Source organism: Ovis canadensis, chromosome 20 (assembly GCF_042477335.2).
Source record: "Ovis canadensis isolate MfBH-ARS-UI-01 breed Bighorn chromosome 20, ARS-UI_OviCan_v2, whole genome shotgun sequence".
Taxonomy (NCBI): Eukaryota; Metazoa; Chordata; class Mammalia; order Artiodactyla; family Bovidae; genus Ovis; species Ovis canadensis.
The window spans coordinates 33,625,753-33,644,454 of NC_091264.1; the positions used below are offsets into that span (position 1 = coordinate 33,625,753).

The 18,702-nt window shown below is 33.4% G+C and overlaps 1 protein-coding gene and 1 long non-coding RNA gene across 18 annotated transcripts in view; one reads left to right on the forward strand and one right to left on the reverse strand.

The window, feature by feature from the left end:
* The window catches only part of SUPT3H (SPT3 homolog, SAGA and STAGA complex component), a 398,481-nt gene that overhangs the window by 350,189 nt on the left and 29,590 nt on the right, over nucleotides 1-18,702 (reverse strand). For 2 of the 17 annotated variants that reach the window (XR_011251090.1, XM_069562678.1), the window contains exon 3: nucleotides 15,836-15,879. The exons of the other annotated variants lie outside the window; for them this stretch is intronic. Coding sequence is in view for 1 of the 2 variants with exons in the window: in XM_069562678.1 (XP_069418779.1) it covers nucleotides 15,836-15,870 (35 nt within the window). In the remaining variant the exon portion in view is untranslated. The remainder of the gene's footprint in view (nucleotides 1-15,835; nucleotides 15,880-18,702) is intronic. 17 annotated transcript variants of the gene reach the window in all.
* The window catches only part of LOC138425073 (uncharacterized), a 41,179-nt gene continuing 24,802 nt past the window's right edge, over nucleotides 2,326-18,702 (forward strand). Inside the window, exon 1 of the long non-coding RNA XR_011251093.1 lies at nucleotides 2,326-2,589. This is a non-coding gene — a long non-coding RNA (uncharacterized lncRNA). The remainder of the gene's footprint in view (nucleotides 2,590-18,702) is intronic.

Here is an 18,702-nt window from a genome sequence, read left to right on the forward strand (position 1 = left end):
TGAAAAGAAAAAAACATTTATACTTATCAGACTACTACATTTTTCTCAATTGCCTAATTCCGCACTATCGTGTGAGCATACAGAATTATGCTTGAAAACTCCACAAATTACATGGACAAGTTGTCTTTTAACTTACTTTAGATATTAATTAGAGCTACAGATCCCACTGCACGCCTTATTTAAGAAAGAGAATCAATGAATGACTTTTCTCTTTTTGCACGAATAACTGCATGTTAAATGAAATCTTTTAGTTTTCAATGTAAAATCTGTTTTTGAGAGATACATGATGAGGCACGATAATTTATCTGTATTTTGAATAAAACACTAAAATGTATTTCTTTTATCACTAAAAGTTTATTATGGAAAAGTTCTAGACATTTGAATAATAAAGGATTAAAGTCATTTCAATGTACTCCCAAGTGTATTTTGGGGAAATTATTTTTTTCTAAGAAGCTAACGAACACGTTAGTACATTTATCTTTACCGAATATAAACCAAAAGCAGATACTGAAGTATGCTAGGGTGACCACACAAAGGGGCATTTTGGCTTTAATATCCTCCTTAGTATTTCCCAGCCCTACCCCATTAAACACCCTGAATAATGTTGTGTAATTCACTGTCTCCGCCCACCCTCCCAGTCATTTACTTCATGCCACTCCTGGTTACTATCACACCAGGAAGAAGTCTAACATGCAAATTCAGAGTGGCGTGGATAAATGGCCAAAAAATGCCTAGAAAATTGGTCTGTTCAGCTTGATAATTTTTGTTGAAAAATACCCCATCGCTCTCAACTGATGAAAACAGGAAGCTCTATTCATAAATATGAAATTCTCTGCCTATGATATATAATCATCCTAACAAGAAAATGAGTTCTATACATACATGTCCAAAGGGGCAAAAAAGGAGATAGTTTCCCAAAGATGTTTCCAATTTTCTTCTGAATCAGAATTAGCAAATCGAGACGACTCACATACTCTGTGTGCATTATTCCTTACTACACACAGCATTTTGTAATTTATTTCAAAGCTTCTATTATAAACAAAAAACACAGCTTCTGTTAACCCACTCCATTCTGAGCTCAGAGAAATCAATAACATTTAACAATCTAAGTTACAACATAAGAATTTTACTTTATATTTGTATAAGATTTGCTATCAAAGGCTCTGTTAAAGCTAATATCCAAAGAAACTATTTAAAGGATTATACAAAATGAGTATATTTCCTTAAAAACTCAAAAATTATTACAAGCATAAAGAAAACTAAGATCCATCCAATAAACTTGGGCTGCTATAATTCTTGCTATTCATTTTTATAAGATACTCAAACTAGCCATGAGATAAAGGTAAATGTAATACAAAATGTACCAATTATATTTCATCTTTATTGTAGGAGCCAGCATCCAATATTGATCATACATAAACTAGACAGACATGATTTAATATTTGTAAAGGAATTCCCAGACTAACACTTTCATGACAGCCAATTTACAGTCAAGCCCAGCAAGCAGTTTGCAACCAGACCTTAAAAAAGGTAAACTTTTTTACAATGAGTTACAGATTCACGAGTTTAAGAAGACAAGAAAAAGAAAAACAGGACTCCAATCACCCAGCAAATATGAAGCAGACCCCAGAACGTGATACAGTCCAAAGATGTAAATTATTGTAAATCATCACTGTTGTTCAGGATTTCACACACCGCCTCTTGAGCCAATTTTGCTCACTTCTCCACAGACACAATAATGAACTAAATAAAAGGAGGAGGCACCAAAAATATAGGGGTGGGGGATAGAAAAGAAAGCCCCCAAATGCAGAGCTCTGCTCCACAGACGCTTAACCTTACAGGAGTTTGGGCTCCTTCAGCATTTGTATTCTATCCAAATCCTCATGAGTCACAAAAATTAAAAAGCTATATCCTTCTGGATGCCAGGAAGGGCCTTACCACAAGCCTTTTGTCAGAGGGAGAGAGAGAAAGAAAGAGCATGAGCAAGGGGGGGAAGCCACAGTGGTAGGCAGTCCCACTTGACTGTGAGTACTGTGAGGTCACAAACCACATGATTCTGTCTCTCCAGTAATAGTGCTTGCAAAAAAAAGGAGTTTGAAAGCTTTTGCTTTTTTGGATTGTGTGAATGCTTCATTCGCCTCACAAACAACCACAGAACCACAAGTGCGGTGCAAACTTTCTCCAGGAGGACAGCAAGAAGTCTCTGGTTTTTAAATGGTTAATCTCCGCAGGTCCCTACCAGCCACCGAGACCAACAGAGTCAGTGAGTGCTCTCTAAACCACAGTCTATGCAGTAATAGTAGGTCCTTCCAATATTTGCTCATTCTCTTTTTTGTTTTGTTTCCTTGCTTTTCCCATGCTACCAGCTACATAATTTCTTGACAGAAAAAAAATAAATATCAAGTCTATGTACTGCAGGCATACTGTAAAACTAAAACAAGGCTTGGGTATGGTTTGTGTTTTCAGTTTAAGGCTGCAAGCAGAATTTACAACAGAGGGTCCAAGTTCTATCTGAAAAAAAAGGAGGGACTATGGCATCAAACAGCCTCTTCAGCACAGTGACACCATGTCAGCAAAACTTCTTTTGGGGTAAGTGTTATCATATTTTAAAATCCTATCAGAGATGAACCTGTTAAACAGAAAGGTATGTTGCTCGGATAAACTTGCTAGCTTCGCCGGCTAACATTATATGAAAGGTCATAATGATGCTGTTTTGTTGCACTGAAAGCTGAAAAATGAAATTGCAGTACAAATGTGCTTCTGGCATCTGTAACTTATCTACTTCTCGGGCTAATGACTTGAAATAGAAAAAATTAAATTATCTCACATTAGTCTAAATGTTTTCTAGGGTTATTGAGATGAGGTAGCCGAAACAGTAAAGCAAAGTTTAATACTCTCATTAACCCTCACTGAAATAAAATTAGACACTAAATTAGTCAAAGTATTGTGAAAAGTATTCATTCCGGCAGCTCCCAATATTTGAGCAAACTTTAAAAAGGAAGCAATTTTACAAAATAACAGACCACAGAAGTATCTTGACATTATACTCAAGCATGCAAACAGAGAAAGAAACCTGCAGTATAACTAACATTTTAACCAGCTCAACTAAAAGATATCTATTTATAATTTTAAACTGTATCATAAGCTATCTGCACAAGCTTGTTTCTAAACAATTTTACAGAACTGAAGCATACATTCAAAAAAATTATGATAAGTATGTAACAGCCATTTTTAAAAACTCTTTATAGTTGCCCAGGAATCCAAGATATTGAAAAGCTCACAGACGTCTTCAAAACCTTACATGCAATCATAACTTTCTATACAATTTTCATTTACATCTACACACTATTACCCATATGTAGAACTTGTTATAAACCCACAGCAAACATCGAAATGTCTAGGATTCTTTTAATCATATTCTTGAACCTACCAAATGAGTTATCGTTTAGTCTCATAAAAAAGAAAATTCTGTAAGGATACTCTGCATGATTTAAAAGAGCCAGACCAATTAAGTCATGCTGGACTTTAAATAAAACAGGCATAATGTAGTATTAATATTTAATTTCCAGTTAGTGTTGATACAGAAAGTAAACTACTTTAACATTCATCAGCCAAAGTGGTATTGTAGTAAAATAGCTAAACACTTACAAGATTTTCTTTATGATGTCCAACATGTTCTCTAAGACAAGTTTATAAAATTTTCTTTTATCCCTTAAAATAAATCCTTTTGCTGTGTATACCTGTATTAACTTTGCTTTATAACTTACAACTAACGATTGGAGTTTCCTTTACTCCTCCTACTTCACACATTTTAACTGGCTACCAGAGGATCAGTCTTAGTTTCGGTCAAAGAGAAATAATTAAACCTGAAGGAGAAAAAAGGTTTCTCTTAAAAGGGTGAGGAAATGTACTATGTATTTTACTAAAAAATGTAAAACTGCTGTAGTGACTCCTCAACAGCTCTAAGTGGGCCCCCTCGGTTATAACACATCCAATATAATGATCACAGATTATTTTTTTAATGTAATGGAAGGTAATGAGCATTACTGTAAAAACTTTTGCATTAAGGAAGCAGAACATATACACAACTAGACTGCATTAACAACTCTTATAATTATAGTTTCTACATGGAAACTTTTGCTATACCTACTCAAGAAGAGGGGGAAAAATGCTTGAAACAATTGTTATATGGAGGGATAACTTGAAACAGGCACCTCAAGAAGTTAAGTTACTCTTCACAATATTACTCTGCTTTTAAAAAAAATAATGAGTTTTCAAACCAGATCAGGAACACAAATTTCAAGCACTATTTCAGCATCAGATTTAAAGTTATTAATATAGTCACAAAAAATATGTTTAAATGTTCTTTATTCTATCATGACAGGGAGTCTTACATTTCTGTAACATCCTTATAACTATTTCTATAGTAAAATTTGCAAAACTTGACCAAGTTAGAAACAAGGCATTAACAGTGAATTAGATAATCTTCTATCACATGTCATATATGCTTATACATCATAACTTAAGTCTTCTTCTTCTGCAAAGTGGAATTTACCCCTTCCCACACCCAAACAGTATTGGAGAGCCTGAATAGAGAACAGAAAATGAACCCACTTCACCGGACTAATTACAGGTGGGTGGTGGACAGAAGGTACAGGGTATCATCACATTACAAACATTTCCCCCTTCTGGAATCTATCTGAAGTCTGAAACCTCACTTTAGGCTTTAAATGTTTACATAATTGATCACCAAAATAACCTAATGAAATGTCAAAAGTATGTACTTCAATTTTGTAAAATACTTTTAAAAGTTCGGGCTCTTCCTAGGTGAGGGACAAAGCTGACCAACTGTTTCACCTCAAAATAATGAGGGAAAAGAGTGTGAGTGTATGTGTGAGTATGTAAGAGAGTGCGTGTGTTGTGTATGAATTTTCAATCTGCGCTACTCAAAATCTGTTCATTATTTATCATAAATTAAGTCTGTTAAAATAAATAGATGTAACTCATGGAGCATCTTACCATTAAAAACTTACTTACGAAAATATATCAGCTGACAAACAATTTCTACATAAAACTTTGCAACTGATCATAGTGCCGGACAGAACGTGATGTGTGAACACTGACTTCCAAAACAATACTTGTGGTTCATATCAATGATAGTGACTTTATAGTTTCAAGATTGACTAGCAACAAAGTGTCACAACTTGCTTCTAAAATAAGAGAGCTAAACTCCAAAATCCAGGGATCTCCCCTGATTTAAAAAGAACATACACAGAGGATCCACTCCTATTAAAAACTACCAAGGTTGATGTAATTTCCAAAGATACTTATTATGAATTATTTTACATAAGAGTAAATAAGCATAATTTTACATGAAAACTGGTAAAGATTTCACATTTAAACATTATATTTTATAATGTAAAAGATTTAAAAGAAATCAGAAAAAAATTTTTGTTAGTCTATGTAAACCTCCTGATAGTCTTTAAATCATAAGAAAGCATGAAATACACATGGTTATATTATGATATATTCTAGTCATTTTAAAAGAAGAAAAAATTAATCTATTCAATTATACCCTTCAAGCTAATCACTGATAGTTTGACTTATTTAAATCAGTCATGCTAATGCTAAATTCAGTAAGATAGAAATGTTCCAGTTTGTTAAAAGAACACTGAAATATTTGATGGTTAAATAAACTGCAGAGGGGGGAAAAAACTAACTCATTGAAGGCAGTAAGATTTTATCAAACACACAGAATTAATCTTTATTGAATAGAACCATTCACAAATCAAAACTCACTGTACTTCAATACTTCCAAGCAGCGCTAATCAATTACAAACCTTTTCTAGTGCTTCAAAACTCATGTGCTTTCAATTTTATACACTGGTGGTCCTCAAGTACTGTATTGGGGCTGAGTTAAGACATTCTGTATCACAACTTTTTTTCCCCCAACAAATATTCATCTAGAGGGCTTTTTTCCCTTCTCAAGAGCTGCTCACATGAAAACTGTAATATTTTTATACTGTACTTCTTTGTTGAAGCAAAAGGTTAGGGGTTACCTAAATACCTCAACTGTATATACAAAAAAGGGAAAAGGTAAGTATTCATATAAAAAAAATCCAATGGGACTGGATTATTTATTTTTGCATTTCCTATGATTAATGATGCACCCATGCATACTTGAAAACTAATGGCAAAACAGGGTAACATCTCAAACTCCTCTCCAAAGCATACAGATACCAACCTCCATGCTGTTCTAACCTTTGTTCCAAGAAACTTACATGGGACAACTCTAAGTCAACAGGGAGGTCATACGAAGCTCCTCAAAAGAATCAAGACTGCAAACACAATTAATTACCGAACAAAAGTCTTTAGAGATAATTTTACGTTAAGCTTCACTGGAACAGTCTACCTCTACACTGGGCCTCTGTAAAAATAACACACATATGGTCAAACAGGCAAATACCTTCAATATGAAAAAATTCTTCCCATGAACAAAAAACTGCAATATGATTAAAGCATAACTATTTTTCCTAGCTATTCGCCATACAAAACTTATTAGTAAATGGGTGCTAGCAAAATCAGTGCTAATTTACGCAGTCTTCCTATGAGCTAACCAAAATGCACTACCTTTTTCTCCTAGACCAGTGAATCCACTGAATACAAATTTTTATCCAAAAAAAAACAAAAAGCCTGTCATTAGTCTCCCATAATAAGGATAACAATGAACTCCATACTCAAGTATTTTCTAAAGAGCAAAATACTTTAAGTTGTCTAAAGTACATGGAAATGCTTCAAGAAATATGAAACAGTTAGTTTTAAAACAAATTGTCAGAGAAGGAAGTCTCACATAATGAAAATATACACCCTGATACAATCTATTGTCATTTCAAAGTTTATGGAATTCAGTCAATACGTATTTTGTTTAATGTGTTACAATTCAAAAAATAATGGGGAAATTCTATACCTTATTCAAAGGGAGCCTCCTTACAGTTTTAACCACAGCTGACCACAAGCTTTTGTCCATTTAACAGCAAGCACACATACATTCCCACATAATTTTTAAAAGATCTGTATAGCAACTGAGATTAAATGCTCTTTTATTACATTGTATACAAAAATCTTCATCTTATGTTGAATTCTTCAGAATTTCTCTCCTTTATATTATTTACTAAAGACGTAGGATTCAACTTTGGTACAGTGCTGAATGTAAGCAACATTATATGAATCATTTCGGGTATTTACTGTTGTTGTTGAACAGGATGTTAACTCTAAGGTATATTTTTTCATAAATATACTGTCTTACATAAAAACCTCATCATTCATCAGGATATTTAAGATAATTCAAAAATAAAATGAGCTATAGAATTGAGTCCTACATAAGCATTTAATACATGCAGTGAAAAAAAATTCATTATTTATACATCTCCTATAAATATTCTGTGTTCTTGTTACTACTCAGAAGTCCAACATCCAATATGCAGTTCAGGACTAAAACTCAGGTGTGATTTTGGCTCTAAGTGATTTTCAATTTTCTAATCAACTGTCTACAAAAAAAAGGATTTCTGCACTACATAGACATACATTAAGCGAATGCAATTTTAATGACATTTAAGATACTTTAAAATTAGATGTAGTGATGTCAGAAAATTTAACAAGCTGCATGATTCCCAGGCGTGTACTTAAGACTATGGTGGCCATTAGTTTAAAGTCTGTCATCTGCATGACTTCTATTACCATCCCTTAAGAAATTACACGTAAGAGTTACATGAGAGAAGTGACAGTCCTAAAAAGGTACATCTAAATAGCCTGTGCAAGGCCAGTAACTTTTACCACAAAACCAAATAATTTTACTTTATTTTTCAATTTTATTATCAGAGGTACCTACTGAAATTATTATACCCTTACCTATAAAAACATATTTACATAAAAGACTTAAAAGTTTAAAACTCAAAATTTCAAAACACATTTACAGGTTTGTGAAAATTATATGACTCACAAGCGTGCCAAACTTTGTTTATACTACTCCTTATTGTTAGCTCCGTCAGATGTCTAGCAACTAAATCCATTGTATGGTGTGGTAAAAGCACAAGCTGAAAAAAGGAAATAAAGGAAAAATGCAAGCCAAATCACAATAACAGTAAGATTTAAATAATATATATGCACTCTTTCTTTAGAAAAATTCTAATAATGATGTTGCAGTATTCCACAGAATCTTCCATTGATATGGACATAGTTTTGTAGAGAGGCGTGTATTTGCCACGTATAGAAAACTTCAATTTCTTTCAATTATGAAAATTTTAATATGTAGTATATGAATTTGCCTGGGCATAGGCATGCATATACATCAGTGCCTAGAGAAACTTGGGATAATAATTGTAAACCAGGAAGAAAATAATTATAAATTAGTTAGTTGAGGTATGGTTTGAAGTTCATTTGGAAAGACAATCAATTACTTATTGCATGTACACTAACAGAGAAATGTTAATCTGTAAAACCAACAATAGAGATTAGGCATCTATTAGGCAATACAAGATGAAAATACACTTGTAAAACACAAAGATGTTATTTTCCAGTTATAAATTTACATTAAAAATTGATATCAGTTAAACAAATTATTATATCTCACAAGGGAAAATATGAAATGCAATTAATCTGTTAACAAATACCCATTTACATACATTATATCAAAGAATAATTCTGGCCTGGTGCTAAACAGGTATATTTTCTACATATTTACTCACTGACAATATAATCTAAGTAAACAATTTGGCATGGTATTAATTTTGCTATTTTGATAGTAATAATTATAATTAATTTTATTTCTAATTTTTCTACTGAAGTTCCCAATTTAAACTTCAAATTTCCAGGATAATCTTCAAGTGAAAAGGTATCATCATTTCTACCAAATGATTAAAAACTACTTAAATGGATCCAGATAAAGTGAATTCACTATGAAACTGAAAAAAAAAAAGGGCTGTATTTTATAATTAATATTTTTTATCCCATTGGTTTTACTGTATTAGCATAATCTGATCCCAGAATTAGACACAAGGGTATCCAAAAGTTACAGTGTGCATGTTCCTTTTAATCAATAAAAATTTTATTATAAGAACTTTTTGTAAATACAGCTCAAAGAAACCCTATTTTTTGAAAAGTGAATTCTCACTTTATTTTATAAATTTCTATCAGATCACAGAAATCTGCATTATACTAGCACAGAAAGAAAAGTTCTTTATGCTAAGAATCTACATTATTATCAATCACTGTGCTTTCCATAAAACATACAAATGTAAAACTATACAAGCACTTCTTCCAAGGACCTTAGCACCGAATTCAAAAATAATAAGACATCATAAGAAGATGTCTACGAGAAATTTCTATTAAGGCAGTAGCATCCAATATCAGGCAAGATAGCTAGTTACAAAAGGTAATCTAGCAAGATTAATTTTTACTTCTCATGAAATTTGTAAAGCTTTTCAGGTAATTCAGCTTTTGACAAAATGCAGAAAAAACTGCTACTGCTCTTACAGAGTTCAACACAAAAATAAAAAGATTTAAGAAGGGAATCCATAAACCAGATATACTGACAAAGACAATGCACTGCAGAACGTCTGTAAAGCAATATAAACACGAAAGTCAATGTAATCCAAACCTCTGATCACCAATCCAGCCTTCTCTCCATAAGTAGAAACTCCTCTTTCTCATATTATTAACACTCCAGTGTTCACACAGAATTCTTTACATTCCCTCACTTGTTAAAACTAAACACACATAATATGTTCTCTATTTTAGGAGGAAAACAAATAACCTTTTTAAAACTTTTTACCACAAGTATCCACCTTATTTTTAAATGCCATTATCTAACCTAGATTGAGATAATCAGTATTGTCAGAAGATCATCACTCTTAATTTAACAATAAAGATTTAACAATATATTTCCCTTATAATATGTGTTAAGCGGATTGCAGAATATTTTAGTGTACCAATAGGACCAAGGAAAGCACCTAAAGAGATTTTTTTAAAAATTATCATAAACAAGTATCTAGAGAGAAAACTGAGTTATGTGATTATAGCTTATTTTATTTTCATAAATATTCTTATTTTTAATATGATAAATCAGAATATATCAAGAGAGACAATAACTATTTTTAAGAGAGCAAAATATTTGGCTTAAATCGCTAAATTATTTCATTATTAAGTGGTTAACCATTCTATATAAATTTATATCCACAAAAAAAATTTTTACTGAGACACATTCAAACTATTTTCTTAGCTACGAAATGAAATCATGTGTTCCAACAAATAACAGTATTTTCGATAAAGTAGTTATGCACAAAGTAAATATGTGTTACATGTACAAGATTAGAAATTTTGTATAATGAAACTACATTAATATATGTAACTCAAATTCTCCACTTCTATTTAAACCTTATTCTGCCAAACACATGGTCAATTCATTGTGCTTCCATGATCAGAAAACATCCAATATCCTGAATGCTGTTTTAAAGGAAACTTTAAGAAAAATTACCTTATTATTATAAGCTGACAGTTATTTTTTGAAAAGGAGCTGTGAAAAGAGTATGATCTGAAAACTTACACATGAACTTAAAACTTACACACTCAAACATGAAATGAACAGGAGAGCAGGAAGCAAACGCATAAAATAAAATCCTAGCAACAATACCACACTAAGAAATCAACACTGAGCAAAGGAGAGGCACATACGCTTTTTAAAATAAATGCTCAAATGTAAGCTTGGCTTCTGAACTGGTCAAATGAACAGATAACATCCCAGTGACTACGGAATTTTCTTCTAAACTGGCAAGACTAAAAAGAATCACATCTCGTTCCTAATTTTGCAATTATAATGTGCGAATCTTTCTTTACTCATAAGACTACCATTTATTCTAAACTGGCTGGAAAGGCTCGCCCATTGCATTTTTCCTGTACGTACCTCTTCCTTATCAATTATGGTGTATCTTCAGCTTTCGGAGAAGAGGGAAAAAAAAAAAAACGCTTCGAACTTGGAGTTTAAAACATATCATTAAATCAATATTCACAGGGCTACCCTAAAAACATTCATTTCTAGAAGGTCAGAAAATCCTACTTTTTTTAAGCTGATGCATCTGCACATAGAAAGCAACTTTTAGTGAGTTCTTTTGCTACGCCATAATGATCTGCTCCAGAAACTCAAGGGTACCTAAAACAACGGGCTACCTGTTCTAGCCATGCTTAGGAATGTGTCCAAATCATTTTTATTGATTTAACCTTTATAGGAATGCTACATATCCTCAGAGAAAAACATTTTGAATGTATTTATAATATGATACACTTCTGAGAAACCATGAAAAAGAAAGCTAAAAACATATCTAGATACTCCTCCACCCTTGGTTGTTATGGGTTTATTTTTGTTTACTTTAAACACTATCAACAGACCTAAATATTACATAATTTTATTTAGGAAACCTTACTTTGGCACCCCTGTAAGTAGAAATAAAAATTTATTTTGGAAAAAAAAAGTGCATTTAAATAAATTCTAACTTTAAGAAATAAAATGCCTGATGACAATGATGTCACATCTACAAATTTTAACAGATTCTAAATACACCTTTTATACTCGAGTTACACATTAATCATGGAACCTACAAACATATCAAACTTAAAGAATTTAGTCCTTATTGAATAAGCTAGGTTGTACTCTAGTTTACATTCTGAGAGTTTACAGAGAAAGTTCTGTGTTGCCTATCTCTCTAGCTTTCTGCAAGTAGTACTTTATTAATGGCTTCAGCAGCTAATGCCTGCATTAGTTATGTTTGCCAAATAATAATTCACAATATTATGCTTCCTCATATTATGGTTCATCATTCGTTAACTTGAACCTCACCTCTAAAGGAGTTATACTTTCACTGCAAACTGTTCTCTTAAAAAGGCAAACAACTTTTGAGCATTTCCAGATGTAGCACTCAAAAAGGAAAAAAAAGAAAAAGAAAAATCATGGGCAAATTCTCAAAGAATTCTAAAATTATTAACAGAAATACAGTAAAACTGAAGTTACTACTTTTTACTTCAATAATAATCCATAAGTTTAAGAGCTGAGTGTACTCCTTATCAAATTAAGAAACTTATGATAGAGGACTAATGATTTCAAATAGCTGCCAGCAGATAAAATAAGCACAGTTCAGTTTGAGACAAGATTCAACTGAACTGGAATTTCTGAAACTCTGACAATCATTGAACATGCAAGAATAAAATCATAATGTTATCTTTTTCCAACAGTGAACGGATTTTTTGTGGATAATATAAATTTGGGTTTGGCTACACTACTTTCATTGTGATTATTTTTATGAAACATTCAAGCATGCATAAGATTATGCTAAACTAAAATTAAAATAATTTATATGCAGTCTACTTCTCTGGAGCAGGGCTGGAAGAGAGTGAGGCAAGCACGCAGGCGCCTGGGGTTCAGACTTTTAGGAGATCCTAAAGCACAGCCCTGGAATGAGTGCTTCCTCAAACACTGTGCCCTGGGCACAGTGCTTGCCTCACTCTAAGCCCAGGTCTGCTCTGGAGCCACACGGGCGTAAACAATCTCATGAGATATGTTCTGAGCAAGGTATCATAAACAGAAATTTGGTAATATAAGAGTAATAAAATTATAAATAAGGTTCTATCTTTATCTGATTTACATGTTTCTAAAAAAAGAGAAAAGGAACAACTCCAACTTAAATGTAAATACTTTTTTAATGATCATATTATAATGAGTAGTTACAGTTCTGAGATGGCACAGATTTTCTTCAAAGGAGACTTGTATTTGCCATAAAAACCTTTCAAAGTAAACTAAGCTGCCTTATTGCTTAATTAAAAAAAAAAAAAGACTAAGTATGTTCCATTATGGAGTTCATAGCGCTACACTTGAGTTGTTGCAGGCCAGTGACACCCAGATCTGATTGATCAACAGAATCACTTGAGGAACAGGTCTTGGGAAGGGGAGGGGGGAAGAGAGGATCTTGGGAAACTATTTTAAGCCAAGCTTCCAGGTAAATTAGCCAAGTTCAGGAGCCAACAGTAAACTTATAATAAGCTAGAGACACAAATAAGTTATTAAGACAAGTGGTACATATATAAATTTCCAAACTGTCTCCCCTATAAACATTTGTAAAGTTTATTTCACAAATCAGATAACATTCAAATTTCAGTTTGTTACTTTCCTGCCTTTCCTTCAAGTAGAGATGTCAGTCAACACTGATGTGTCCAACAAGTAACATCAAAAAGGAAAATGAAGTCAGAAGCACAGACAATTCAATGAGATGAATACAGCCCCCCAAATTAATATTTATTTTAGGTTTAAATAAATATTCTATGTATATAATTTCAATCTATTGTGAAAATCTAATATTTTAAACTTTAAATTCATTCAAGTTCACAGTAACATATTTTAAGAAAATGTATGTGCCCAACATACCTTCATGATTTTTAATTGAAACTCTATTTTGTTTTTATGTTAGCTTTTCTTTCTTGAATGTTTATTGTGCAGGGCACTATGCTAGACCCTTTATAAACATTATTTCCTTTAGTTCTCTCAACTCTCTCATATAAGATGGGTATTATAATTATTTACAGATGAGGAAACAGAAAATGAGGTAATAAAATCTGCCCAAGTCACACTATTGAAGAACTGGGATTCAAACCCAAGCTTCTCACTCTTAATTACCACCTTACAATGTTATTCACAACCTTAATGAAGTCAATTCATAATCCCCAGTTTCATCTGTAAAGGTGTTACTTCTCAGAAACATGAAGTTTTATTAAATTGACAAAATACAAAGAGAGAATCTTTGCATCTCTCAAGTCCCCCGAAGTGTAACTTTTAGTAATACTGATCAGTGAGGATCAGAAAGATTAAGAACAAATAAAACTGAAGAGGATACCAAGTGATAAGGTTAGGTCAGGTTTAATCAGAAGATGAAAATTCCAAGCCAATGAAGAATTCTTAACCTATCATTAGAATCAAAAATCTTATTTAATGTTTATACCACACAGCATATACTTCACATGATATGAACATACCATTTTAGGAGTTAAAAATTAAGCTGTTAAATTGAAGATAAGGAATTTACAATCTTTCTTCTTTATAAAATTTAAACAATAATCATTTTAATCACAGGCTTTGGCGTCTGTCAGATCTGGAGTCAAATCCTAGTTCCTGTAACTATCCACAACATTCCCTTTACCAGACCTCACTGTCCAAACTAAAAAGGCCTATATGGCCACACTTAGGCTAAGTGACCTAGGTAACTTTAATTTCTAAGTCTTAATTTCTAACTGTAATTTCTTAAACTCTTCCTTGATCTCTTACTTGAATCTTTGATGCTCCCAAATATCCACTCATAAGGGTACATTTTTCTTTACCTACCAAAGAGATTATGTACATGATTCTAGGAAGTAAATCTTTTGCCATGCACTGTTCATCCCAATTACATCCACAACCATTTCTCCGTAATTATTTAAGACAAAAAAATCTTAGAGAAGCCACAAGAGAGCTCTAGCTGCTTTTTTTTCCTGGCAGAGGGTAGGAATAAAGCTGTGAGACTACATTTCTCAATCTATATGGCTCCACTGAGAAAAGATGCATTGACCAGAAGCCATAGGTGATGACAGGTAGATGAGACATTTTTGAGAATAACAAACTAAGAAGAGAAAGCTGTTTGAGCATTTACAAACGTCAAGAGACTTCTCCAATCTTCTGCAAACCAACAACTTCAGAAAGCCTAAATAAGGCACAAATCACTTAGTAAAATTAAATAAACACATGCAAGTATAAAATCATAGATACTACATTAAAAAGGAAATATGCAAACTGGTACCCTATCTCACAATGGTGCCAAGTTAAAAAAAAATTTTTTTTAGTTAAAAATAAAAGCTAACAGGGTCAGATAACTTTATTGACTTTAAACTGCACAAGTATTCACACTGATTTCATCAAAGTCACTAAAAAGATGTAAGAAAAGACAAAAGGTTTTATGTGCAGTCAAAATAGTCAACCAAGGAAGCAGAAGAGAATGAATTGAAGAATTACATGGTGATTTAGTCATTATTAACTAGTAGAAAGAAATCGAGCCTGGATGTGAAAAACACGGGCAAGTTAAAGAGATAACACAAAGAAACCAGCAGAATTTGGCAGCAATCATTGGGAGGGACCAAGAATAAGGACAATTTGACTGTAGCTGAAGACAGAGTGGTGAACTTGTCAATGATTAAGAGAAAAAAATGGGAAAGGGTAAATTAGAGTTTCGCTATGTCATGATTAAAGTTGCAGTTAATAGGAAAAAAAATAGGTGTACACAACACAATTTCAATTTTTAAAAAATTATACATGGGTGTGCATGTGTATCAGAGGAACTCAAAATTATGTTTAGATAACAGAATTATGAAAAACTTTGGTTTTTTATACTTCTAATATTTTTCCACTAAGAAATGAATAAATATTATTATTTTTAAAATTTAGTTGACAGTATGCTTTAACGTTTAAAAAGCTTATTTTCCTGAACCCACAGAACAAATTTGCTACTGGGAACAATGTTGGGTTTGGGCTTTTTTTTTATCCCATGCTCAAGCTGTAAGAAATGAAGTAAATTCCCATAATTTAAAACTCTTTATGTGCAAAAAATCAGTTTTACAAAAACAACAGAATCTCATGGAAACATGACAGATCTAGCAAAGGTTCTGATATCTTTTAAGTTTAAATCCCAGTCACACCAATTACAAAACCGTGAGCAAGCTACTTAAGCTCCTTGTGCCTCAATCTCTTCATCCTAAAAATATTACCACCTACCTTGAACGTTTTCTGTGAAAAGTAAGACAACACATGGAAAGTACCTACAGCCAATCAGAAGAAAAAAAAAAATCAATGCAGTTATTACACATAATCAACTTTCCAATTCTTAAATCCTCTTCAAAGTCTAAGTCTGACTACTCAGTCTAAAGGGGTGGGCTGAGGGGAGGGAAGGGAGACTCAAGAGGGAGGTGATAAATGTATATAATTATGGCTGATTTGTGTTGCTGTATGGCAGAAACCAACACAACACTTATGTAAAGCAATTTTCCCCCAATTAAAAATTTTTTTTAATTTTTTAATAAATAAATTTGACTACTCAAGAGTGTGGTCCACAGATCAGCAGCATCAGCATATATAAATATGCAGAACCTCAGGCCTCAATCTTCTGAATCAGAACCTGTATTTTCACAAGATCGCCGGAAAAAAACAGAATGTGACAAGCCCCATTCAAAATAACATTCAATGAAGGTGTTACCAGCTCCCTGAAGTTGTCCACTCCATTTCTGTTCCACAGTTTGTCTGATGCTGAGTGAAGAACACCTCCTTGTTCACTCCTAATTACTAATTCTGAGAAACTTGCTAGAAACTGACAGAAAGACTAATCATTTCCACTTGTAAACATAACTTTTCAAACCTAAAGATAACTCTCATGTTCACCCTTCAATTAATGCACCTTGCCTGAACATGAAGTGGATCCGTGGTACATAACTCTCTCTTGTAAAACAAGGTCTTTAAGAATTCGACAAATTCAAATTGTTTAATAACTCGACAATTACACTGTATAAATCATTAAGCTGCACAGCTATGTTGACTAGATTTCAGGCTGTATTTACCCATGTTGTACACGAAGTACCACCACAAACTTCTCCGTTCCTTACTGAAGGTTAAAAACACTATCTGGCCCGTGTTCCTGAGATGGCTCCCCAGCAGCCCTGGCTGCGCAGAGCTCGGGAGGCATGGCTATTGCTGAGGGCAACCGTTTGGCTTCTAGTACTCACCTGCTCTGCGGCTCCTCAGTCAGGTCTTTAAGAACCCATTATAAAATCTCAGAGGCCTCGAACTGACAGGGCTTCAGACTCTCATTTTGAAAACTAATTACTCCTTTTGATATTTTTATACTAATATTTACTGTTAAGTATTTTAAAATTGCAGGTGCCCAGTCGGGCCTTGTTTTCCATTTCCAATCAGCTGAATGAAACAGGCGATACAGAAGACAACTGAATATGTGAAAAACTGTCAGATGAAATAGCAATTCAAGTTCCTCAATTTAGAGAAATGAAAGGCAGTGGGAAGCAGACATGAAGAAGGATGTCTGCGAGGTCTGGGCCATCTCCTAGATCCAGTGGCACACTAACAGCAGTCAGACTCTTACAGAGGTCCTAGAAATGCATCTCCTCTGAAGGATGTCTTAGGCCACTTCGAATACAATTTTCAACTCTTTTACGTCTTACACAGTTGAGAACTCCCTCAGTGACTCAGACTCAATTTCCCCTTACCTACATACTTACTCTTACTCTCCACCCTTAGAAATGACATGCCCTTAGTTGCCCATTCAGGTACTATTTATTTCTTTTCATTCTCCTATCTGAATTCTCTTTTCATTCATATCCACATGACCACTGGCTCAGATTTCAAGCTTCCAGTGGAAGGTCCATACGTGTACATAAATTTCCTAAAGTGGCAACACTTAGGCTCGGGACATCAATAGTGATAGAGCCCACAAAGAGATATGCTTACCACAAATTTAAAATCCATTAAAAATTAAGAACAAAAGCATGTCAACTTTTCAGATAAGGAAGCTGTGTAAGATTCAGCATTTTACTCTTGGCTAGAAAGAATTAGAGAAAAGAAAACTGCACATGAAAGATGAACTGGCCTTAAGGACAACAAGAGGAATATACCGCGTGGATGGAGAAAGGAAGCTCACTTAAGAAATGAAGAATGTGATGAGCTAGACAAGGGAGACAGTAAAACAAGTGGAAGTTGAGAATTTTTAAATTTGAAGTATAAGGGACTGTTTGTAAGCAGGGTAGTTTAGCAGTTGCCATGTACTATTCTCTAAAGCAGGTTTCATTCTTAGGAGTCTCAGAACATCTCCACTGAACCTAATAGAATCCGAATCAAACTGATCAATGTTAATAAGAGGGCAGTATATTAAAATGTTCCTCATGATCAGTATCTACTTCTTCAGCACACCTGAATATCTAATAGGTAGCCCCACAGAGAAAACAAACTTAAAAATACAAAGCATGATAACCCAGCCAGGATATTACAAATTCATAGTGAAAGACTAATTATAGTCACAGGACATAGTCTCAATAAATTTTTCCTTTTGATTTCTTTACAGGGTTCAGTTTTCCTGTTTTTTCCCCAAGCTTTCAACCTCACCCCCAATTTTTCTAGTATGATAGGATTTTTAAAGGACTAAGCCGCAAATGTAAAATCTACTTACAGGGTCATAATGATGTAAAACAAAGCAGTTTTTCAGAGTTTCAGTTTCATCACTTATCACACTGAACTGTATATGGCTTTTCCAAACTCTCTATGGCTTTTCCAAATTCTCTGTCTGCCATATTTATTACATTCTGGAGAGAAGATTATTTTTAACAGTACTTCCTGGCTAGCAGAAGGCTGTTCGGCAGACATTATGGTAGAAGGCATTTTTTTCCCACTGAGACTCTGCATAACCACAATCCTTCTCAATCCTGGTCTTTAGGGAGCCACTAATAAACAACAGGAATCTGTACAAGCTTTTTCACCATTCCATGCCTGAAGGTTTATCCTTCCATTTAAAATTCAATTTCTTCTTCCTAACTTTCATCTAACTATGCTCATTTCTACTGAATCCTGACATCTATCTTTTG